Source organism: Molothrus aeneus, chromosome 4 (assembly GCF_037042795.1).
Source record: "Molothrus aeneus isolate 106 chromosome 4, BPBGC_Maene_1.0, whole genome shotgun sequence".
NCBI lineage: Eukaryota > Metazoa > Chordata > Aves > Passeriformes > Icteridae > Molothrus > Molothrus aeneus.
In genome coordinates this window covers 71,740,640-71,763,155 of record NC_089649.1, presented here as the reverse complement: position 1 = coordinate 71,763,155, position 22,516 = coordinate 71,740,640, and the positions used below count along the sequence as shown (strand labels likewise).

The 22,516-nt window shown below is 59.4% G+C and overlaps 2 protein-coding genes across 3 annotated transcripts in view; one reads left to right on the top strand and one right to left on the bottom strand.

Annotated features, from left to right (window-relative positions):
• LOC136555792 (dedicator of cytokinesis protein 2-like) overlaps positions 1 to 11,146 on the top strand; it is a 53,131-nt gene extending 41,985 nt beyond the window's left edge. Inside the window, exons 32-52 of the mRNA XM_066548803.1 lie at positions 10 to 68; positions 186 to 334; positions 460 to 545; positions 1,277 to 1,433; positions 1,772 to 1,812; positions 1,951 to 2,041; positions 2,124 to 2,243; positions 2,748 to 2,837; positions 2,940 to 3,044; positions 3,600 to 3,741; positions 4,702 to 4,783; positions 4,877 to 4,961; positions 5,109 to 5,195; positions 6,775 to 6,951; positions 7,597 to 7,680; positions 7,760 to 7,897; positions 8,701 to 8,786; positions 9,171 to 9,309; positions 9,540 to 9,648; positions 10,225 to 10,358; positions 10,444 to 11,146. Coding sequence (XP_066404900.1) covers positions 10 to 68; positions 186 to 334; positions 460 to 545; positions 1,277 to 1,433; positions 1,772 to 1,812; positions 1,951 to 2,041; positions 2,124 to 2,243; positions 2,748 to 2,837; positions 2,940 to 3,044; positions 3,600 to 3,741; positions 4,702 to 4,783; positions 4,877 to 4,961; positions 5,109 to 5,195; positions 6,775 to 6,951; positions 7,597 to 7,680; positions 7,760 to 7,897; positions 8,701 to 8,786; positions 9,171 to 9,309; positions 9,540 to 9,648; positions 10,225 to 10,358; positions 10,444 to 10,527 — 2,245 coding nt within the window. The 3' untranslated portion in view covers positions 10,528 to 11,146. The remainder of the gene's footprint in view (positions 1 to 9; positions 69 to 185; positions 335 to 459; positions 546 to 1,276; positions 1,434 to 1,771; positions 1,813 to 1,950; positions 2,042 to 2,123; positions 2,244 to 2,747; positions 2,838 to 2,939; positions 3,045 to 3,599; positions 3,742 to 4,701; positions 4,784 to 4,876; positions 4,962 to 5,108; positions 5,196 to 6,774; positions 6,952 to 7,596; positions 7,681 to 7,759; positions 7,898 to 8,700; positions 8,787 to 9,170; positions 9,310 to 9,539; positions 9,649 to 10,224; positions 10,359 to 10,443) is intronic.
• Positions 11,147 to 11,305: 159 nt separating this feature from the next.
• AUP1 (AUP1 lipid droplet regulating VLDL assembly factor) lies at positions 11,306 to 22,242 on the bottom strand. Of its 2 annotated transcripts, XM_066549256.1 has the most exons (15): positions 22,134 to 22,242; positions 21,707 to 21,844; positions 21,155 to 21,305; positions 19,875 to 20,062; positions 19,315 to 19,387; positions 17,363 to 17,436; positions 16,603 to 16,669; positions 15,075 to 15,183; positions 14,820 to 14,966; positions 14,522 to 14,682; positions 14,302 to 14,390; positions 12,222 to 12,351; positions 12,054 to 12,148; positions 11,824 to 11,973; positions 11,306 to 11,638 (listed from the first exon to the last, which is right to left on the bottom strand). In XM_066549256.1, exons 1-15 carry the CDS (start codon positions 22,181 to 22,183, stop codon positions 11,590 to 11,592), a joined length of 1,671 nt encoding a protein of 556 aa, XP_066405353.1. In that variant the 5' UTR covers positions 22,184 to 22,242; the 3' UTR covers positions 11,306 to 11,589. The 2 variants fall into 2 exon arrangements, with proteins under 2 accessions (XP_066405353.1, XP_066405352.1); XM_066549255.1 differs by lacking the exons at positions 11,306 to 11,638; positions 11,824 to 11,973; positions 12,054 to 12,148; positions 12,222 to 12,351 and adding an exon at positions 13,449 to 13,641.
• Positions 22,243 to 22,516: the final 274 nt, after the last annotated feature.

Sequence of the window (22,516 nt, the reverse complement as noted above, 5' to 3'; positions counted from 1 at the left end):
TCCCCGCAGGTACGGGGACATGAGAGCCACCATCGGAGCATCCATCCGGGACATGTGGTACAGCCTCGGTGAGCCACGCTGCGCAGGGATGGATTTTGGCTCTCCGTGCCCAGAGTGGGTGTGGCGAGCGGGGTTTTGCTGCTTTGGGCGTGGATCTGCCCTCCCAGCCCTCCCTGTCCTCCCAGGCCAGCGCAAGATCGAGTTCATCCCGGGCATGGTGGGTCCCATCCTGGAGATGACGCTGGTGCCGGAGCTGGAGCTGCGCAAATCCACCATCCCCATCTTCTTCGACATGATGCTGTGCGAGCACCGCCTCAGCGGCACCTTCAGCCGGGTGAGGCCCGGGGTGGGCTGGGAACCACCCACGGCAGGGGAGTGGCGTGGTCTGGAACCTTCTCTTTGGGATGGCCTCTGGGGAGGGGCTGCCCCAAGCTCAGCCCATCTCCGTCCGCTTTGCAGTTTGAGGATGAGATCCTGCGCAGGCTGGACAGCGAGGTGGAGGGCGGCCGGGGGGACGAGCAGTACATGCAGCTTTTCAAGAGCATGTGAGTGTGCAGTGACATCCCTGCCACCTTCTCCCCTTTGCTGTCACCATTCCCTGCCGTCCCACTGCTCCTCACGCTGTGCCCTGGCCCGGAGTGTGCCAGGGGGAAAGGGACCAGCGAGGAGGGAGCCTGAGCACCACCGTGTGCCCCCTGCACATCTCTGCTGGCCCAGCCAGCCTGCCCCAGGTGCTACCTCTGCTGCAGGTGATGCTCCTGTCCCTGGTGACACCTCTGCCCCAGGAATTACCCTTAAGTGATACTTAAGGGTAATTAATAAGGAATTTTGCCATAAGTGATGCCACTGCCCCAGGTGACATCTTTGCCCCAGGAGCTACCTCTGTCTGAGGTGATACCACTGCCCCAGGTGTTACCCCTGCCCCAGATGTATCTCAGCGCCAGGAGTCCCCCCTGCCTCAGGTGATGCCCCTGCCCCAGGTGTTATCTCTGCCCCAGGTGTTAGCTCAGACCATGAGTTACCCCTGCCTCAGGTGATGCCCCTGTCCCAGGTGTTATCTCTGCCCCAGGAATTGCCCCTGTCCCAGGTGTTATCTCTGCCCCAGGAATTGCCCCTGCCCCAGGTGTTATCTCTGCCCCAGGAGTCACCCCTGCCCCAGGTGATGCCCCTGCTCTGCCCAGGCTTTGTCCCTGCCCTTTGCTGCTGGGCAGGGCATTGATGGGAGCACAGCAGAGCTGGCTGGGCAGTGGGACCTGTGCCTCCCTCTCTTCCCCAGCCTGCTGAGCTGCTGCCAGAGCCACCCCGAGCTGGCCAAGCCTGGAGAGGACTTTGTGAGGCTGGTGAGTGAGCTCCTGGAGCGGCTCCTGGACTACAGGGCTGTCATGAATGACGAGAACAAGACCTACAGCATGAGCTGCACCGTCAACCTCCTGGTGAGCACCTGTGCCCTGCTCCAGCTCCCTGAGGCTGGCAGGGCTCATCCCATGCCCCAGCTCCCTGGGGCAACCAGGGCTTGTTCCCGTGCTCCCCCAGGTCCCCAGGGCTTGTCCCTGCATCTCCCCAAGTCCCCAGGGTGCCCCTGGCACAGCAGAGAGGAGGTGCACGTGGTGCCAGAGCTGGCATCTCTTGGGATGTGCAGCTGTGTGGGCCATGGCCAACCCTGCGTGGGGACAGTCCTGGCAGCACTGTGACCCAGAGGGTGGCAGTGTGAGGGGCTGTGGCACGTGCCATCCCTGGGGCCACTCAAACAGCCTTATCTGCCTTTCCACAGAACTTCTACAAGGAGATCGACCGCCAGGCCATGTACATCAGGTGAGCACAGCCCTGGGATGCCCTGCAGCACCTGGGCTGGGGGCTCCTGGCCATTCCCAGAGGGATGGGCTTGGCAGAGCGGCCTGAGAGGCAGGGTGATGGTGCTGTCACCCCCACATGTGGCTCTGTCACCGCCAGGTACCTGTACAAGCTGAAGGACCTGCACATCAGCTACGAGAACTACACGGAGGGAGCCTACACGCTGCTGCTGCACGCCCGGCTGCTCACGGTGGGCACGGGGGGCTGGGGGGGCTGGGAGGAGGGGGCAGCCCCGTGGCCTTGGTGTGACAGGTCCCCAATCCCTCGTGCAGTGGTCAGAGGAGTCGAATGCAGCCCCTGTGCCAGGCCCACACGGGCTCCACCTGCACACTCAGCGCCAGCTGAAGGAGGCTCTGTACAACCAGATCATCGAATACTTCGACCAGGGCAAGGTGAGTGTGGCCCCTACAGACCCTGCAGCCTCTGAAACCCCAAAACTGGAGGGAGCTGGGCTGGCTTAGGGCAAGCCTGGCCCCCTTGTCACCAATTTCGCCCTGTTTCATGCTCCCAGATCCCATTCTCAGCACAGCCCCTCACTCCCCATTGCTGCAGAAGGGCTGGAGCTGTCCTGCAGTGAGTCTGCATGGTTCACCCCACAGCCACTGTCCCTCATCCCATCCCTGTCCCATCCCTGTCCCATGCTGTCCCATCCCAGCCTGGGTCAGAAGCTTGGACATCTCTGGACAAAGGCTTGATGGGGTCAGCTGGGGGCTCCAGGGCTGGGGATGGTGGGAAGCCAAGTTCTTCTGCTGCCCACCAGTCCTCACAGGAGAGCCCTCTCCCCCTCCTCACAGGGGCCAGGGGTGCAGCTGGTCCCTGCTGGAAGCCCCTGGTGCCCCCTTCCCCAGTTCACCCTGCACTGGGGGGCCCTGTCCTGGCCCCTCTCTCTCCTCCAGATGTGGGAGGAAGCCATCCACATCTGCAAGGAGCTGGCAGAGCAGTACGAGAGCCACGTGTTCGACTACGAGATGCTGAGTGACATCCTGGTGGGTGCCTGGCTGGGCTGGGGGTGCTGCTCAGCCAGGCAGGGGGGAATGGGGGGTCTGCAGGGCCCCCTCCTGCCCTCATCCTGCCCCTCTCCTCTGCAGCAGCGAGAAGCCAAGTTCTATGAGAAGATCCTGAAGGTGCTGCGGCCCAGCCCGGATTACTTTGCCGTGGGGTACTACGGGCAGGGCTTCCCCACCTTCCTCAGGGTAAGCAGAGCCAGGAGCAGCTCCAGAGCTGCCACCTCCATAGGCAGGGACCATCCAGAGCTGCCACCTCCATAGCCAGGGACCATCCAGAGCTGCCACCTCCATAGGCAGGGACCATCCAGACCTGCCACCTCCATTGCCAAGGAGCCCCACTCCTCACTGGTTTGCACCTGGACGTGGAGCTGAGCACCACAACTCTCTGAGTGTCACCATCCAGCCTGTTCCTCACCCAGCATCTGTCCCATCCAGGGGACATCCCAGGGTCAGATGGTTTGCACAAGTCCAGTCACGCTCCCTCCATCCCCCCCCCCCATGCTGCCACACCCTTGTAGAAGCCACCAGATTTGTCACAGAGGATTTGTCCTTAGTGACATTGCTTGGCTGGCACCAACCCTGATTCTCCATGTGCCTTCTTTCATTTTTCTTCTAGTTCCTGGGTTTGGGGAGATATTTTTTCCCAGATGGGGGGTGTCTCATCACAGCATCCCAGTGCTGTGGGGCTTGCTGGCCCTGCTCTGTGGCACAGGGATGAGCTGTCACCTTCCTGCCCTGCAGAACAAGATCTTCATCTACCGGGGCAAGGAGTACGAGCGGCGTGAGGACTTTGAGATGCAGCTGCTGAGCCCCTTCCCCAATGCTGAGAAGCTGAAGAGCACATCCCCCCCTGGCCAGGACATCACAGACTCCCCAGGGCAGTGTATCCTCTGTGTGCACTGGGACAGGCATGAGGGTGGTGGTGTTTGAGGGTCCCCAGGGCAAGGGAAGAGATGAGAATTTGACTCCATGTTTCAGAAGGCTGATTAATATAATATAATAGTAATATTATGTTATAATACATCACACAAGTGTATATATAATACAATATAAATGTAAATATTATATTATATTATATTATATTATATTATATTATATTATATTATATTATATTATATTATATTATATTATATTATATTATATTATATTATATTATATTATATTATATTATATTTACACTTGTGTAATGTAATATAACATAATATTACTATTATATTACTATTATATTATATAGTATATTATGTATATATTATATACTATATTATATATAGTATATAATATATATTTAGTATATTTATTTAGTATTTATTATAGTATATAATATATAATTATATATTATATTATATACTATATTATATAGTATATAATATAGTCATATTATGTTATATTATAAATGCTATACTAAAACTATACTAAAGAAAGAGAAAGGAGACGTCAGAAAGCTAGAAAGGAATGAATAATAAAATCTTGTGACTGACCAGAGTCCCGACACAGCTGGACAAGGATTGGTCATCAAGTAGAAACAATCCACATGAGACCAATCCAAGATGCACCTGTTGGTAAAGCAGCTCCAGACCACATCCCACAGCCATCAGATAATTCTTGTTTACATTTCTTTTCTGAGGTTTCTCAGCTTCTCAGGGGGGAAATCCCAGCAAAGTTGTTTTTCAGAAAACGTGTCAGTGACAGCTGGGAGCGTGGCTCGGTCTCTGTCCATCCCTCTCCATGTGGCAATCCCTTAAATGCCTCTCTGTCCCCCTGGGGCTCACCCTGGAGGGCTCTGGAGCCCTGTCCCCAGCAGCCCTGCCCTGCACAGTGTTCCTGTGCTCCTTCACTCCCCCAGACATCCAGTGCTTCACCGTGCAGCCGGCGGAGGAGGCCAAGGTCCGGCTCAAGGGCCGCAGCATCCCGGAGCAGATCACCAAGTGAGTGCCCACACAGAGCCCCTGCTCTGCTCCCTGGGGGTGGTGGGACACACTGGGGGTCCTCTCTCATTTCTGTCCCTTCCCTCCCCACAGCTTCTACAAAGCCAACCACATCCAGAGGTTCAGCTACTCACGGCCTTTCAAGAGAGGCCCGAGCGATCCCGACAATGAATTTGCTGTGAGTTCCAGGACCCTCAGCTGGGGGGGCCCCGCAAGGACCTCAGGGTCCCTGGTCCTGTGCCCATGGAGGTGGGAGCCCCCCATGCTATGGGGCAGCCAGGGCTGATGGGAGAAGGGTGGGGAGTGACTGCTGCTCTTGCCACAGAACATGTGGATTGAGAGGACAACCTTCAGGACAGCCTATCCCCTGCCTGGCATCCTGCGCTGGTTCGTTGTCATCTCCACTGAAACGGTGAGGAGGGGCCTGGGGGGCTCTCCAGGACCCTGGGGGATGCTCCTGCCCTGCCAGGAGCTCAAGCTGGGGATGGGGAAGGTGTCCTGCCTGTGCCATGCTCCGTGGGCAGCAGGGACAGGGTGTGGGCTTTGTTCCTCTGACAGAGGTGCTTGGCCAACATCCAGGGAGTCTCAGGAGCCACAGCAGTGGAGATGTGATGTGCCCTGGTGGGGCTGTCACAGGATGTCCTGGTGGGGCTGTCACAGGGTGTCCTGGCGGGGCTGTCACAGGGTGCCCTGGTGGCTGTCACAGGGTGTACTGGTGGCTGTCACAGGGTGTCCTGGTGGGGCTGCCACAGGGTGCCATGGGCTGTCACAGGGTGTCCTGGTGGCTGTCACAGGGTGTCCTGGTGGGGCTGTCACAGGATGTCCTGGTGGGGCTGTCACAGGATGTCCTGGTGGCTGTCACAGGGTGCCATGGGCTGTCACAGGATGTCCTGGTGGCTGTCACAGGGTGTCCTGGTGGCTGTTACAGGGTGCCATGGGCTGTCACAGGGAGCCCTGATGGCTGTCACAGGATGTCCTGGTGGCTGTCACAGGGTGTCCTGGTGGCTGTCACAGGGTGCCATGGGCTGTCACAGGGAGCCCTGATGGCTGTCACAGGATGTCCTGGTGGGCTGTCACAGGGTGCCCTGGTGCCTGTCAAAGGATGTCCTGGCTGGGCTGTCGCAGGGTGTCCTGGTGGCTGTCACAGGATGTCCTGGTGGGCTGTCACAGGGTGCCCTGGTGCCTGTCAAAGGATGTCCTGGTGGGGCTGTCACAGGGTGTCCTGGTGGGGCTGTCACAGGGTGTCCTGGTGGCTGTCACAGGGTGTCCTGGTGGCTGTCACAGGGTGCCCTGGTGGGGCTGTCACAGGATGTCCTGGTGGGGCTGTCACAGGATGTCCTGGTGGGGCTGTCACAGGGTGCCCTGGTGGGGCTGTCACAGGGTGCTGCAGGCACCAGGATGTACAGCTGCATGAGTGCTGCATGTGTGTCTGCCATGGTGCCATGTCCTGCCACCCCAGTGTGGCACAGCTGCACCCCCAAAGTGACACCAGTGGTTCCCCAGGTCTCCTGCAGCCTTACTGCTGCCCAGTGCCCATGGGGTGACTCTGTGCTGGGACCAGCATGGCCAGCACATCCCCAGGAGCTCTCACTCAGCCCTAGGCACTGCCAGGGGTCTGAGGGGCTTCCTGGGGTGAGATGTGCAGCCCCAGGGGTCTGAGGGGCTTCCTGGGGTGAGATGTGCAGCCCCAGGGGTCTGAGGGGCTTCCTGGGGTGAGATGTGCAACCCCAGGGGTCTGAGGCTTCCTGGGGTGAGATGTGCAACCCCAGGGGTCTGAGGGGCTTCCTGGGGTGAGATGTGCAGCCCCAGGGGTCTGAGGGGCTTCCTGGGGTGAGATGTGCAGCCCCAGGGGTCTGAGGGGCTTCCTGGGATGAGATGTGCAGCCCCAGGGGTCTGAGGGGCTTCCTGGGGTGAGATGTGCAGCCCCAGGGGTCCCTCCTGCCGGGCTGGGGAGAGCCCACCCTGCCAGCCTTGACCCCTCCTGCACACAGATCATCATCTCCCCCCTGGAAAACGCCATCGAGACCATGATGAAAACCAATGAGAAAATCATGAGTGAGATCAACAGGCACCAGAACGACCCCAGCCTGCCCATCAACCCTCTGTCCATGCTGCTCAATGGCATCGTGGACCCTGCAGTCATGGGTGGCTTCAGCAAGTATGAGAAGGTGAGGAATGCAGAGGCTGTGTCAGGGCCAGCTGGGCACAGCCAGGACTGGCACTGTGGGGAGCCTTGGGATGAGGATTGGGATGGGGAGGACACAGCAGGAAGGGTTTGGGGGTGCCACAGTGCCCAGCAATGGTTTGTTCCCATCAGAGAAGTCCCTGATCCTAATTGGGATCACATGGGAGGAGAGGGGATGGGATCCCAGAGAGGACAAGGGGTGGGATCCAGGGAGGAGAGGGGGTGGAATCCCAGAGAGGAAGAGGAGCTGGGATTCAGGAGGAGAGGAGATGGATCCCAGAGAGGAGAAGGAGATGGATCCCAGAGAGGAAAGGGGGTGGCATTCAGGGAGGAGAAGAGATGGATCCCAGAGAGGAAAGGGGGTGGCATTCAGGGAGGAGAAGAGATGGATCCCAGAGAGGAGAGGAGATGGATCCCAGAGGAAAGGGGCTGGGATTCAGGGAGGAGAGGAGATGGATCCCAGAGAGAAGGAGATGGATCCCAGAGAGGAAAGGGGGTGGCATTCAGGGAGGAGAAGAGATGGATCCCAGAGAGGAGAGGAGATGGACCCCAGAGGAAAGGGGGTGCCATCCCCAGCCTGTGTGCAGCCTGGCCAGCCTGGCAGTGGGACTGAGGAAGGTCTTTTCAGGCTTTTTTCCAGGAGCTCTACATGCAGGAGCACCCAGAGGATGCAGGGAAGATCGAGAAGCTGAAGGACCTGATCGCCTGGCAGGTACCAGGTGCAGCATCCCTCTGGCAGGGCCAGCTGGCAGCAGTGCCAGGGAGCCCCACGAGTCCCCGCTGTCCCACAGATCCCCCTGCTGGCAGAGGGCATCCGGATCCACGGGCAGAAGGTGCCAGAGGACCTGCGGCCCTTCCACGAGCGCATGGAGCAGTGCTTCGAGCAGCTGCGGGCCAAGGTGGAGGCTGAGTACGGGGTGCGAGAGATGGTGAGTGCCACGGTGTGGGCACGGGGCAGGCAGGGTGGGCACTGCCCTGGGCAAACCAAGGCAGATGTGGGGCAGCAGGGAGCAGCTGGGTGAGGAGCACTGGGCCCTACACCTCAGGAGCCTCCTAGTGAGAGCCAAGGTTACATTTAAAGGGAGGTGGAAACCTAAAGTAAATAATATTTTACTAACCAATATAAGGGATGGATAGTGGGGAATGGACATTTAGGACAGGGTATGGAGAAATACTTGGGGGGTTGACCCCTGGCCTCTGGGTAATCACTCAACATCCTGGACTGAAACTTCCAGAAGGAGGGGATGGGATGCTGAGGATTGGGATGGGGATGGGAGGACACAGCAGGAAGGGTTTGGAGGTGCCACAGTGCCCAGCACTCGTTTGCTCCCATCAGAGAAGCACCTGGGTTGGTGTTAATTGGGATCACATGGGAGGAGAGGGACTGGGATCCAGGGAGGAGAGGAGATGGATCCCAGAGAGGAGAAGGGGTGGGAGTCAGGGAGGAGAGCCAGGGTGGGGATTTGGGGATGATCTCATCAAAGGAAAGGGATTACACAGGTAAAGGGAGGGGTTACAATCTGGGGTAAACAATTTGGGAAAAAATATGGGGATACAAAACCAAAACTATTGCAAAGTATAAAAACACACTACAACATTGGCCATGGGGGACCTCAGGATCCCTGCCTGCCCAGGAGCAGGGCTGGTCAGAGAGGGCACTGATGGTCCTGGCTGAGCCAGGGAAGGGCTGGGGAGGCTCTGCCCTCTCATCCCTCCTGGCTGTGTCTCTCAGATGTTCTTTGAGGACCGGCGGAGCGGCCGCCCCCGCTCCATAGCCTGGGTACCTGACTGGGACCGGCTGAGCCACGCTGGAGCCAGGCAAGTGCTGCACTGGGGAGTGCTGGTGATCCCCCCTCACCCCCCTCAGCCCTCCCTGCTGAGCCTGCCTCACTCTGGCCCAGCTGCTTTTCTTCCACCTTCCCTTTATGCCAAGTGCAGCTCAGGGCTCTGTCCTGCCAGGTCACCACCAGGTGGCCCATCCCTATGGGGGACATGGAGGAGAGACACCCCATATGCTCACCTGGACCCTGCTGTCACCTGAGCCATCCATTCCTGTCCCCCACACCTGCCCTGCTGAGCTCTGCTCTGTGGCTGGTGCTGATGCCCGAGTGCAGCCGCTCCCAGTGATGCTCCAGCTGCTCCATGGCACAGCCCTGCTCCTCCTTCCCCTGCTGTCCCTCACTTTTCCCAGTCACCCCACAGCACGGAGGCACCCCCGACCCCAAAGGCTGCTCGCCGGCCCTCTGAGAGCGAGGAGCGCAGGGAGAGCCGCGCCAGCGCCATCTTCGGGTCCCGGCGGCAGGACGCACGCCAGTCCATCTCGGAGCTGCCAGAGCCCAAGGTGATGCTCAGCACAGCCCTGGGGCCACCCTGGGGCTCTGCTTGCTCCCCCCTGGGTGTCCTGCTGCACCCAGAGCTCCTGGCCCTGCCTGCAGCACCGGCCCCCAGCCTGGATGGGAGCCCTGGAGGGGCTGGTGGCAGCCCCTGCTGCAGGGAGGGCAGGAGGGGAGAGTCAGGGACTGCCTTCCAGCCTGGCCCTCCGAGGTGCTGAGCCTTCCTTCTGTGCCCCAGGACGAGAAGTGGAGACTCTCCTGCACCGTGAGCGAGAGCAGCCAGAGCATTGACAGGAAACAGCCCCTGCCAAGCCAAGCTGCTGCTGGTGCTCAGCCCAGCACTGCAGGTACAACCTGCCAGGCCACCTTCCTGAGCGTCCCTGCAGCCCCACGAACGGGGCTGTGCCCTCCCACACCACCCCAACACCTTCCTGAGCGTCCCTGCAGCCCCACGAACGGGGCTGTGCCCTCCCACACCACCCCAACACCTTCCTGAGCGTCCCTGCAGCCCCACACCACCCCAACGCCCTCCTGAGAATCCCTGGAGCCCCACGAGCAGGGCTGTGCCCTCCCACACCACCCCAACACAGGTCCCCTGGTGGTGGCACAGAGTGGGAGCACAGACACATCCCTTGTTGAACACTCCCTGTGGGGCTGCAGCCATTGATCCTGGGCCTTGTGCCACTGGGTCTCGGTGCCAAGAGCTGTTCCGGGTGGGAGCCAGGCCCCTGCTCCTGGCTGGGCTCACATCCCTGTCCCCTGGCACCTCTGTCCCCTCTGCCCAGCAGTGCCACACTCCCATAGTGTTGGGGCAGAAGTGCTGGCCCTGACAGCTCTGGGGACTTACAGCCCTGGGGACACTGAGGAGCCCTGTGCCCCCCCAGGCTGGCTGAGCCTCCATCTCTCCTCTCCTGCCTGCACAGGCTCGTCCCTGTCTCCCACGGGCTTTGGTGGCCGGGTGAAAAGTGCCAGCAAGCTGCCACCGCTGCCCCGCAAGTTCAGCCCCTCAGTGTACGAGACCTTCCTGGAGCAGAGCGATGCTGCAGCAGCAGGGAAGGTACTGGGGGACAGGAACTGCAGGGGAGGCACTCAGGGCTCCTGGCCCTGGTCCCACCACCCTTCATGTCCCTCTCTGCTCACAGGTGTCCCCGACAGTGGATGGGAACAGAAGCCTCAAATCACCGCCGCTGCCGCCACCCAAGTCCAAGCGTCTGTCACAGCTCTGACCCGATGCCACCACCTGCAGCTGCGCTGTCTGCAGCGGCCACCCCTGCCCAGAGTGCCCCTGTGCCCAGCCAGCTGCTGGAGCCACAGCCCTGCTTGATTCTCACCTGCTGGAGCAGCTCTTGCAGCTGTGACACCCAGGGCAGAGTCCCTGTGTGCACCAGGCACTGCCACCCTGTGTCCCACCAGCTGTGGACACCTCCAGGTGTCCTCTGGGGCTGGGACACCTGGCCCTGGGTGCTTGCTATGCCTCTGGAGCCACGCTGAGCTCCCACACACGCAGCCCCTCCCAACCACGAGGATGCTCCTCCCTCCTTCCCTCCCTCCACCCGAGCTGCCCACGGACTGTGCCAGTGGCAGGAGCAGTGACTTCCCCAGTGGCATTTCTGTGTGATTCCTGCTCCCCACTCGTGGGACAGCTCCCACCCCATCCTGCAGCACACATTCCTGGCCCACACTGCACAGGTGTGCACACAGGCCCTGGCAGCCTCGCTCCGCAGTGTCACCTCTCCTGCCCACCCGTCACCTGCACCAGGCAGGTGTCACTGCCCTGACTGGCCGTGCCATGCTCAGCTCCCAGCTCTGCACTGCAGCCACGGATAATAAAGGGCAAACACATCAGCCAGGCACCTGTGGGAGCCCCAGCACCCAGCCCTGCTTGCCCACAGCCCAGCCAGGGGCTCACCCCCAGCTGGCAGCACCCCAAAGCACAGGGACTCACCCTCCTGAGGCAGGGAAGGGCCCCACGGTCACTTCCCAAGCCAGACACAGGGAGGGGACTCGCTGCTCAACCCCTGAGCTGGCACAGGGCTTTTTATTAAGGTGGGCTCATTATTTACAGTCTGTTTCAGGGGGACCTGGAGCTGTAACCAGGGGCTGGGGAGGGCAGGGGCTGCCTGCAGCTGGAGCTGCCATCAGCGGGTTCCGTTCTACGGGGACAGTGGGATCAGCTCCCAGGGCAGGGCTAAGGGACAGACAGAGGGGCCTGGGAGCAGTCAGGCTGTGCTGGTGCCAGGCTCTCCCTGCATTCCCAGCAGAGCAGAAGGTGCTGCCTGCCCAGTTCCTCACAGAGGGTTGGCTGAGGAGGCTGCCAGGCGCTTCCCAATGTAGATCCTGGATTGGAGAGAGTGACTGTGAGGCACTGGAACAGGGTGCTGGGCCCCAGCAGGCCAGGAGCAAGGGGAGATGGCAGCAGACCATGGGAGCAGTGGTGCATGACAGCATCCAAGGATGAGCAGCCCAAATTCAGGAGTGTTCCCTCCTCCCCCAGCCCCATGGTGAGAGCCACAGACACTCACCCCAGCCCCAGGGTCAGGAGGTGGCTGAGCAGGAGCGAGGGGATGAAGAGCAGCAGCAGCTCTGAACTGAAAAGTCTCTTCTTCCTCCCCACTGCACCTCCCTGCAGGCTCCACAGCACTGGCTGGGGGGAGCACACAAAGGCAAATTCCCTGGGAAAAGCTCATGGTTAACAGGGACAGCAGGATGGGGGGCAGCAGCAGGATGTGCTGGTAGGGGACACAGGACTTACTCTGCAGACAGGTACCGAGGGCAGCGGGCACAGGCCCAGCCCAGGGACGCTCTCAGGCGTCGCTGCCTCCACTTGGCTTCCTGTGGCACATCCCGCTGGAAGGAGACACAGGGCAGGTCAGAGCAGGGCCTGGGGCACAGCAGGGTGTGCCAGGGGCAGCTCCCTCACCTGCCAGGGATGGGGGCAGCTGGGCTGGGGCTGGCTGTGGGCAGGCAGTGCCTCACTCTCCACTGGCTGATCACTGCCATGGCTGGCTCTGTCCTCATCCCAGGCTGGGGAGCCCAGCACAAGCAGGGCCCTGCAAAGAGAAACCCTCAGTCACTGAGCCCAGCCTCGGCCCCAGCGCCAGGCACAGCTCAGCAGGGCTCTGGAGCCCAGCTCCCCCTCAGGACTCACCCCTCACTGCTCTCTGTCTCCAGCTGGGCCTCCAGCAGCATCCGCTCCACGTCGGCGTGGCAAGAGAAGGGCGAGGGCGCCGCCTCGGGCTCCGGGCAGCCTGGGCCACAGCGCAGCTCCACCCAGGAGCCTGGGGGGGCTGTCAGCCCCTGCGCTGCTCCAGGACCACCCCTGCACCCCAGCCCATCCCATCCCGGCCGGGCGCCCTCCCCGGCACACCCCACACCCGGGATATCCCAGGGCTGCTCTCCCGGGACCGGCATCTGCCCCTGCCCCCGCGGTGCTCATCAGCCCCGTGGTGCCCCCACCGACCCAGCCCCCCCGGGATCCCCGGCGCACCTCAGCCCTCCAGAAACCCCGCCTGGGCTCCCCACGGAGCCGCCCCCATCCACACCGCACATCAACCACCCGGGACTCCCGGTGACCCAGACCCCCACGTGTGCACGTCAACCCCTCCAGCCCCGGGCTCCGCACTGTCCCGAACCCCTGGTTCCCCGGGTGTCCCATTGTCCCAAACCCCTCGGTGCCCCTTCACCGCCGGTTCCCCGTCCCGCCGGGTGTCCCGTGGCCCCGATCCCGCCCCGGTGCCCCGGTTCCCCCCGGACCGTCGTCGCCGGCTCCCGCCATGGCCCCGCGGCTGCTCCGCGCGCAGCCCCCGCCGCTGACAGTCACGTGACGCCCGCGAGCCCCCATGTAAATAAAACCACCGGCACCGGCAGCCGGTCTCTTAAAGGGGCTCTGCCTCCTCCCGCTGGGGCCCGCGAGCTGCAGCTCGCCCGGCAGCGGCGGCCCCGCCGCGTTGCCTCTTTAAGCGGCGCCTACGTGCGGCGCGCGAGCAGGCGTCGGCTGCGGCGCGTGCAGACCCGCACGGAGCCGGCCCGGCCCCGCCCCCTGTCCCATTGACCACGCCCCCCTTTCCCGCTGGCCCCGCCCCTCGCCCCGGTGCCCGCACAGCCCGAGCCGCGCCGGACGCTGCCGCCGTTTATTTCCGCCGCCAGGGGGCGACCCCGCCCCGCCCGTCTCGGCCCGTCCCGCCCGCGCGCTCCCGGTGCCACCGGCCCGGCCCGGCGCTCCGGTCAGGGGTTGCCACCGGCCCGGCCCGGGGCCCCGGTCAGGGGTTGCCACCGGCCCGGTCAGGCCCGGTCAGGGGCTGCCGCCGGCCCTTGCCGCGCCGTGCTTCTCAGCGAACCGCCTGCGGGAGAGAGCGCCCTCCCTCAGACACCGCGGGGCTGGGAGCACGGGAGGGGCCTCCCGCGAACCCACCCGGGGATCCTGGCCAGGAAGCAGCCCCGGGGACACTGCAGGGACATTGCAGCAGCCCAGGGCCGGGCTGGCTCTGCTCGGACCGGTTCATCCCAAGCGCAGCTGGAGCCCAGGGGAACGGGTGAAGGAGCAGGAGCTGCTTGGGGAGGGGCACGGGAGGTACTGTCCCTGCTGGGGACAATCCCGGTGGATGGTGAGGGCAGGGAGGGGCTGCCAGGGCTGCCCACAGCAGCTCATGGTCCCAGTCAGGGATTCCCAAGAGGACGGTTCCCTCAGCACCACCCCAGCCATCCAGTGCCCAACGAGCCCAGGCACACTCAGCTTTCCCTCAAACACATCCTCAGTTTTCTGTGTCTTCCTAAAGCCCGGCCTCTTGTGCCAGGATTTGCCTCATGAAAAGCTTGCTCAGAAATCAAATCACTCCCTGTGCCCTCACACCCAGGAGCACGAAGGGAGCTGTCCCTGGTGCCAAACAGGAACGTCCTGCCCGCAATGAGGGTGCCACGGTGGCACCTTGGGTACTGCTGGGGGCTTGGGCAGGGGTGGATTTTGTGTGGCCCTGGCACGGGGAGGTGTGGAGGGCTCTCACCTCCTGGCATAGTCGTACAAGGCTCGTTTCCTCTCCTGCAGGGACAGGTGACGCTCCACGGGGGACTTTGCAAACTGCTTTGGAGCCGGCTGGAAGGGAAAGCACAGGAGCCATCAGGACACAGATGAAGCCTCCTTGGTGGCTCTGCAAGGACCTGGCTGGTGCTCCATGCCCCTGCCTAGTCCTGAACACGAGCCAGGGAGACACAACCCTAAAGTACCTTAGAAGAAGGCGCAGGCACAGAGCCCTGGATGCCAGAAGCAGCTGCAGCCTGGGAGGTAGATGGGGCAGGCAGGTCTCCAGGCTCTTTATTCTCAGGGAAGAAGTGAACTCTCCCCTCCAGCAAGTTGGCAATGGTGGTGTCCACACAGTTGGTTTGGACTGTGGGGACAAAGGGAACCATTAGAGATCAGGACACTCCATCCTGGCTGCCACTGTGTACCGGTGCAGCGGGGACAAGGTTTCCTCTTTCAGAGCACACAGTGTGCCCCCACATCCCTGCTGGCAGCCCTGCTCACCCAGGTCTGTCCTGATGACCTCCAAGGGCACGTGAGGCAGCACCTCCTTGACCTGCTGTGCCATGGCCACCACCCTCACGTCCTCAGGAGCACCCCTGGGCAGGCTGGGGGGCACCCTGGGCCGGGCTGCCGGGCGCTGGCTCGAGGCTGCAGGAGAAAGGACAGCGGGCACAGGGTGAGTTTGTCACTGAAAGCACACACAGAGACCCCCCCAGAGCAGAGCCCAGGCTGAGGTTCCACAGCCAGGATCCCCACCTGGGGCAAAGGGCAGCCTTTGTGCCGTGTGCCTCAGCCTCTTCATGTGCTCGGTCCTGTCGGCAGCGGTGATCCGTGTGGATACCACACCCAGCTCCATGGCCAAGAGCTGTGAACACAGCAAATCACACAAAAATCACACAGAACACACAGCACAAACAGCCCAGGCAGCCCCTCCAGGCTGGGGAGCATGCCAGGGCCACATGGAGCCATGCTGAGGGCAAGAGGGCTGGGAGCTGATTTCTCCAGGGCCTCGAGGGTGCATTGCAGTGTTGCAGAGGGCACAAAAAGTATCAGGAATTGCAATATCATCCTGCCAAAACAGGCTGACAAGGAGGTATGAGATGTCTGGACCTGTCAAATACCCAGCATATACAGGCAGGGTGAAGAAACAACCACTTTGTATGATTGGTGGTGTTATAAAAAGGGGGTTAAAGGTTTGAACTTGATGGGAAAAGCCCTGACAACTGCAGAAAGGTTCAATGTGGGGTGGCAAACAGGCCATGAAATCACTGAGGTCTTGCAAGGGGCAATAAACATGTTCTGTTGGAGTCCTGGATGCTGAGAATTTCAGACTTTCTCTGCTGACAGACTCTAGCCCTCAAGAGAACAGTGCACTTGACCTGAGGCCACAGAGAAAGCTTCTAAAATTAAATAATAGAACTAAGATTCTGAGTGTGTAGTTTGATTAGAAGTTTGTAATATCACATAGTAAAAAACTTAAAGTATTAGAATATAAAAATATATATAACAAAATAAAAGTTTTAAAACAAAAACTAGTCCTTTGTAAGTTTAAGTAGTATTTTATAATTAAACAAAATAGTCCACATTACAAAACACAAGTAATTATTAAGTTAAAAATAAAAATAATTTAAGTAGAATTTCTTAATTAAATAGTTTTTAGTTTAAAAACTTATAAATACATAACCATTTTATAACTTATTAATAAAATATTAGAAAACTCACTACTTATAAAAGTATAACATAAATGAAAAAAAAAAAACCACCCAAACATCTAAGTCTAAACACAAAATACCATCTACAGCTCCCTCAGCACCCACCATGCACCCCCAAAACTGCCCACCCAGTGCTGGGGGAAACCCCACAACCAGCCCTGCTCCCTTATCCAGAAGGGCAGAGAAGGAAGGAGCTGCTGGGGTCTGCCCAAAATCCCCATTGGAACAACTCCTGCTGCTCCTCATCCCGTTCCAGTTTTTCATGCAGAGCCCAAGAGTGACAGTGAGTCACAGAAACACCTCAAGATTAACACCCTGAGGTAATAAATCAGATCTACACCCTGAGTTAATAAATCAGATCTGGAGATGAAACTTTCCAGGATCTGAAAGAGCCTCGAGGAAACACTTTTAATCCCAACCTTAACCAAAAAAAAACCCCGAAAACCAACAATGTACCAGAGCTCCCATCACACACACACATCCAGAAATGCCCCCTGCACCTCTGCCTGCACCCTGTGCCCACCCCAAAGTGCAGCAATGCCACAGATCCCTGTCCCAGCCCACCTTCCTACCTCCTGAACTCGGAGCGCAAAGTCCTCACTCCGCTCGTCCGCTCGTCTGGGGACAGACGGCATCCACCTGTGAGGGGACAGACAGACAGCACATGGAGCCACCCTGCTGGGAGCAGCCCCTGGGGACACCCTGCCATGCCATCCCCACCTCCAGGCTCCCTGCTCAGCCCACAGCTTTGCCCAGAGGAGCAGCAAAGCCCAACAGCCACTCCCAAATGCAGGATGTGGTAGAAGACAGAAGTGGCTCACTGGCCTTAATGAGAGAAAGGCCTTAATGAGAGGAAGGCCTTAATGAGGATCTGGGGTCATTTACATGGAAGGAGGAAACAGGTCACCCAGAATTCAGGCAGCTAGAACCAGGGAAAGGCTTTCCTTTGCTGAAATACACCAAGCCCTACATTTGATACCCAGTTCTTTCCACTGCCCTCATTACAGCAAAGCTACTCAGGGCCTGGCCAGGGCTCTGGGCCACCCCACTCCCAAGGGACTGTAGGGACAGACAGACACTGGGGGCTGAGCAGCTTCAAAAATACCCCTGGAAACTTGAACTAAACACCTGGGGAGACTGAGACTCCTCTCCTTCCCCAAGAGGAACCAGGAGCCCTCTCCACATCTGGAGCTGGACACGGCCAGGCTCAGAGACGGTGCCAAGCCCAGCCCTGCTGAGGCACCCAGGAAGGGAGATCTCAGTGCCAGGGTGACACCATAGCCCTGCCCACCCCCAACCCTGCCCCAAACAGAAGAGAGAGAGACGTAGTACCTTACTTGATAAACTGTGAAGGGAACAAAGAAGGTCCAGAGCAGCTCCGTGATCCAGGAGGAGTCAGCCACGCTCTGGGGAAGAGAGCACAGTGAGATCCCAGCCATGGGACAGGGGAGGTGGGCACAGCACAGCTGGCTGGAGGACTGGGAAAGGAGAAACAGCAAATCCAGTGCAAGCCCCAGGGCAGCTTCACCCTCATCGTCATCACCAGTCTTCACTTTCCTCCCACTAAGACAGCAGCAAGATTTTCCCTCAGTATCCCTCCATTCCCTACTAGTCTGTCCCTTCAAAAAGCTGCAAAAATGTCAGAAAAACTACAAATGCTTCCTCAGAACCATGAACAACCCTCCCTCATTCTGGTGGCAACAGCTTCTCTGTGATGTCCCAACTGCTGTAAGCTCTCCAGGAAACAGCACAAGAGCTTGGATGTTGGGAAGATTCCTCCTTGAAAGGGCTGCCCAGCCCTGGCACAGCTGCCCAGGGCAGGGGGAAGTCCCCACCTCTGGGGGATTTAACAGCCCTGTGGATGGGGGGGACATGGTCAGTGGTGGCCTTGGCATTGTTGTGGAATGGCTTGACTTGGTTTTCCAAACAATTCTGTGATTCTCAGACAGGCCTGTGCCTGGGAAGAGCAGCTGTAAATGAGAAAAGCCCTGAAAGCTCAGGTACAAGATGAACAGAGAAGCCTCACCTGGATAAACAGAACCTCAGAACCCTAAACCCAAATGCCTGGAGTGATGCCCACAGACAGATTTCAGTTACACTGCCTGTGCCACAGAACAACACCCTCCTGAAACATTCCATGCAACTGGAGCTGCAGAAAATTCTCTCTTAATTCCAAATTTGGTGTTTGGCCCAACCCAGTGCCTAATATACATTACACACTTATATAAGAAAACTTTCTATAAAACACCAACTGATCTATTCAAAATGTAACATCTCCAATCCTTCCAGTTTCTGATGGCTTAAAATCACCCCAGAAATCCCAGCAGGATTTACTCTGCCAATGTGCAGGAAGCACAAAGTCCTGCTCAGACTCTGAAGTAAAATTTGAGCCAGGAATTGACTGTAACCAGCACCTCCACACAGACCTGCTGTGCTCCCTGCCATGCAGGAGGGAAGGGATGCACACACAGACACACAGCTTGGCCCATCTCAGAATTTCTCAAAGGAACCAAACCCATAAAAGCATAAGATATTCCTTATAAACTGTCCAGAACAGAAAAACTCTCCCAGTTCTTTGGAGGAGTAATTTAAAATGTAACTTATTGCCAAAAAACTGCATCTTCACCCACTTGTGGCTTGCCTCAACTCCATCTCAGCACCCCTGGCCACCAGGGGTGACCAAAGCTCAGCCAAATATTCCTGCAGTTCCCATCCCCGCACACATCCAGGTGATTCCTCACCCTGCCAGGGGTTCCTTTGCCACAGAAACACCAGACCCATGACTGGCAGCTCTCTGTAGTCAGCAAATCATAAATAATAAATATCAAAAATAAGCAATTCAACAAAGCCTGGCTGAGAGCAGTTTCCCTGCAATGCCTTTGGCCGTGCTGCCATTGCCCTCATGGACTTTATCCCTCGTGTGGGGCAGCTCCTGCTCCACGTCCTGAGTCTGTGCCAGGGGCTCCAGCTCAGGAGCCTCCAGAGCCCTGATGGCCTTTGGCACGAGGGCTGCCTGCAGCTGGTCTTTCACAGCAGGGAACTCAGCAAGAGCAAAGCAGACTGGCCATGGAAGGCAGAGGCACAGTGACAGCCAGAGGGGCCACCAAACATCTGTCACACTGGCCAGTGTAACCAGGGCTCCTCAGAAAGGCACTGGGAACTGTGTTAGCCCTGAGCAGCTGGTTCCAGGCTGCCAGAACACCAGGCCAGGTCACACCACAGGCTCCAAAGCAGAAAGGAAAGCTGTTCCCACCCCACACCCTGTCCCTGTCCCCACCACTCACCACAGCCACCAACGGCCTCCGGACCTGCAGGGCAATGGGCTGGACCTCATCCAGGATGGAGAAGGGCCAGGAGCTGGAAGGGAGGAATTCTGCAGTGAGTGACCCAGGAGCCACCTGAAGCCATTTTGTCACCATACAGCAGAGCCATTCCCAGCCACCCTATTGAATTTGCAGGGGCAGAGAGAATGATGCATCTGACTCCGTCTCATCAGAAGTTAATTAATTACTTTATGGTACTATATTATTCTATACTATATTACACTATATCTAAACTGAATCTGCTAATCACTCAACCCTGCACACAACTACTGTGACTGTCAGGGAACAGTCCCAACACACACACACATACACACACACACACACTTAGCCCTGATAAGCCAAGGAAACAAAACATCATCACTTTGAGTGAACAATCTCCATATTGCATTCTGCTTTTGCACAAACACAGGCACAGCAAATGATAAGAACATTCTTGGGAAGAACTGTGCCTTGCTTTTCTCTGCGAAGAGAAATGTTCACCCTGCTGCAGGAATTCCCATTTCCCTGCTGGGGGAAGTCACCTGAAGCGGAGCAGCCCGGCCCTGCCGTTGGTGGCAGCCTCCTCTGGGAACAGCAGCAGGGGGGGGTTCCCTTGCTGGGCCGAGTATTCCTTGAGGGAATCCACCAGCTCCGCCCGGCTGCCCATCACTCCCAGCTCCATGAAGCCCCGGGACCAGCAGATGAACCCTGGGGCACCGCTCAGGGCAGGCTGCAGGGAGAACAGCAATGAGGAGGAAACCCCGCCCTGCCCGCCCTTCCACACCCTCCCAGGTGACACAGGTGACAAAGCTGCTGCTCATTAGCAAAATCCCCTCTGGGACTGAGAGTGAGCTGTGTTGACAGTGGCTGAGAAGATGTTACTGCCCCTGCTCCAGCCCCAGTTGCACAGGAAATGGATTCCAAATCATCAGTTCAGACTGTGCCCTGCCTGCCAGTGCCACATGCACTCCCAGCTGCCTGTGTCCCCAGTGCTCTCTGCAGCAGTCCCTGACACACTTGGCAGGACACACTCTGCTCCCAGCAGTCCCCCCTGTCCAGGCCAGGGGTAAATCAATGGCTGGGCAGGACACAGGAGCCACCCAGAGCCTGCTGACTCAGGAACTCCACACACAAAGGATTTTACAGGAGAGCAGGGACAGCCCAGAACTACCCAAGCACCACACAGCTGACACACACAGCTCCCTCCATGCACCCCCAAAACTGCCCACCCAGTGCTGGGGGAATCCCTACAACCAGCCCTGCTCCCTTATCTAGAAGGCCAGAGAAGGAAGCAGCTGCTGGGGTCTGCCAAAAATCCCCATTGGAACAACTCCTGCTGCTTCTCACCCTGTTCCAGTTTTTCATGCAGAGCCCAAGAGTGACACTGAGTCACAGAAACACCTCAACATTAACACCCTGAGGTAATAAATCAGATCTGGAGATGAAACTTGGCAGGATCTGAAAGAGCCTAGAGGGAAGCTGGAGAGGGAATCTGTGCCAGAAACTGGAGCAACAGGACAAGGATTAATGAGTACAACTGAAAGAGGAGCAATTTAGGCTGGATATTAGGAGGAAATTTATGAGTGTCAGAGTGGGGAGGTTGTCTAGAGAAGCTGTGGCTGCCCCTGAAACCCCTGGAAGTGTCCAAGGCCAGGTTGGACAGGACTTGAAGCCACTTGGGCTGGTAGAAGGTGACCGTGCCCGTGGCAAAGGGCGGCACTGAGCGGGCTTTAAGCTGCCTTCCACTGAGATCACTGCAGCACCAAATGGGGCCGAGCTGCCCGTGCCCCGCCCTCGGGGAGGAGCCCGGCCGCGCCCTCACCGTGTTGCAGGAGGTGAGCAGGCTGACGACGTTGTGGTCGAAGGGGGTGACATGGTTGGCAATGAAGACCCTGGTGCCGGCCCCGCGCAGCCGAGGGTCGCTCTGACGCACCAGCAGCCCCAGCACGGAGCACATCACACGGACAATGAACCTGCCAGGGGAACACGGATCTTCCTCGAGTCCTGCCCTCCAAAATACTGCTAGGAGACATGTCCAACAGGCAACGACCCAGGAATTCTGGTGGCTGGACAAACGACACTGGTACCAAATGGAAATGACACGTCTGGTGCAGGAATTGGTGCGGGGCTAGGACTAGGAAGAGGGCAGCAAGTGCCCACAGAACTCCTGAGCAGCACAGCAAGCTGATCCACACCAATCCCTGAGCACTCCAGAGGTGGCTGCCAGCTCCAGGCTTGGGAGAGGAAGCACCTCCAAGGCTCCTGAGCACACAGATCCTTCCCAGAGCCGAGCCCCCCGGGGCGGCCCTGCCATCACCCCACACCCACCCGGGACAGCAGCAGCAGCACCCCGGAGCCCCCCGAGGTCACCCACCGGCGCACGACGCTGTCGGGCAGGGCGCAGCTGACCAGGAACACGTGGACGCCGATGAAGACGCGCAGGACGAGCAGGCAGAGCCCCACGGGGGCGTAGAGCAGCAGGGCCAGGAGCAGGAACCCATCGGTCGGGAGCCTGCAGGGGCAGAGAGCGGCCGGGGCGGCCTCAGCGCGGCCGGGACGATCCCCAGGACCCGCCCTGCGGCCGCCGCTCCGCGTGCTCCCCCCGGCAAATCTCCCAACCCACTCCGGGACCACCCCGGAGCCTCCCCGGTCCCCCCACGGGTCACCCCGACCTTCCCCACGGGGCTTTGCTGAGACACCCCCGCCCTCCGCTGGCCCCGCCACCCCCGCCCAGGGTTCCCGCGGTTCTCGCGCGGCTCTCCCGGGAGTCCCCACGGCGCGGGCCCCGGGCGGGCGCTCACCGGTGCGAGTCGAAGAGCCGCTCGGGGCCCGGCGCCGCGGGCGGTTCCATCCCCGCCGTGCCGGGGCCTCACGGCCGCCCCGCACCCGCCGCCATCTTGCCCGCGGCCGCGCGCCTGGCCCGCGCGGGGCGCGCTGGGAACGCGCCGCCTTCCTGGTCCGCACCGCGCCGCCGCAGCACTCTCGCCCCGATCGCGGCCCTCGGCGGCTCCGGTGGACTCGGTGAGCGGCTCTGACAACAGGGCTGCCCTGCTCCGCTGTCGTGGCGGTTGTCGGTGCATCTCGCTGACGGCGGGACGGTAGCTCCCAGCGGGACTACAACTCCCGGCGTGCCCTGCGGCAGAACGCGCTTCCGGCACGGTCCGTCTCGGAACTACAGCTCCCG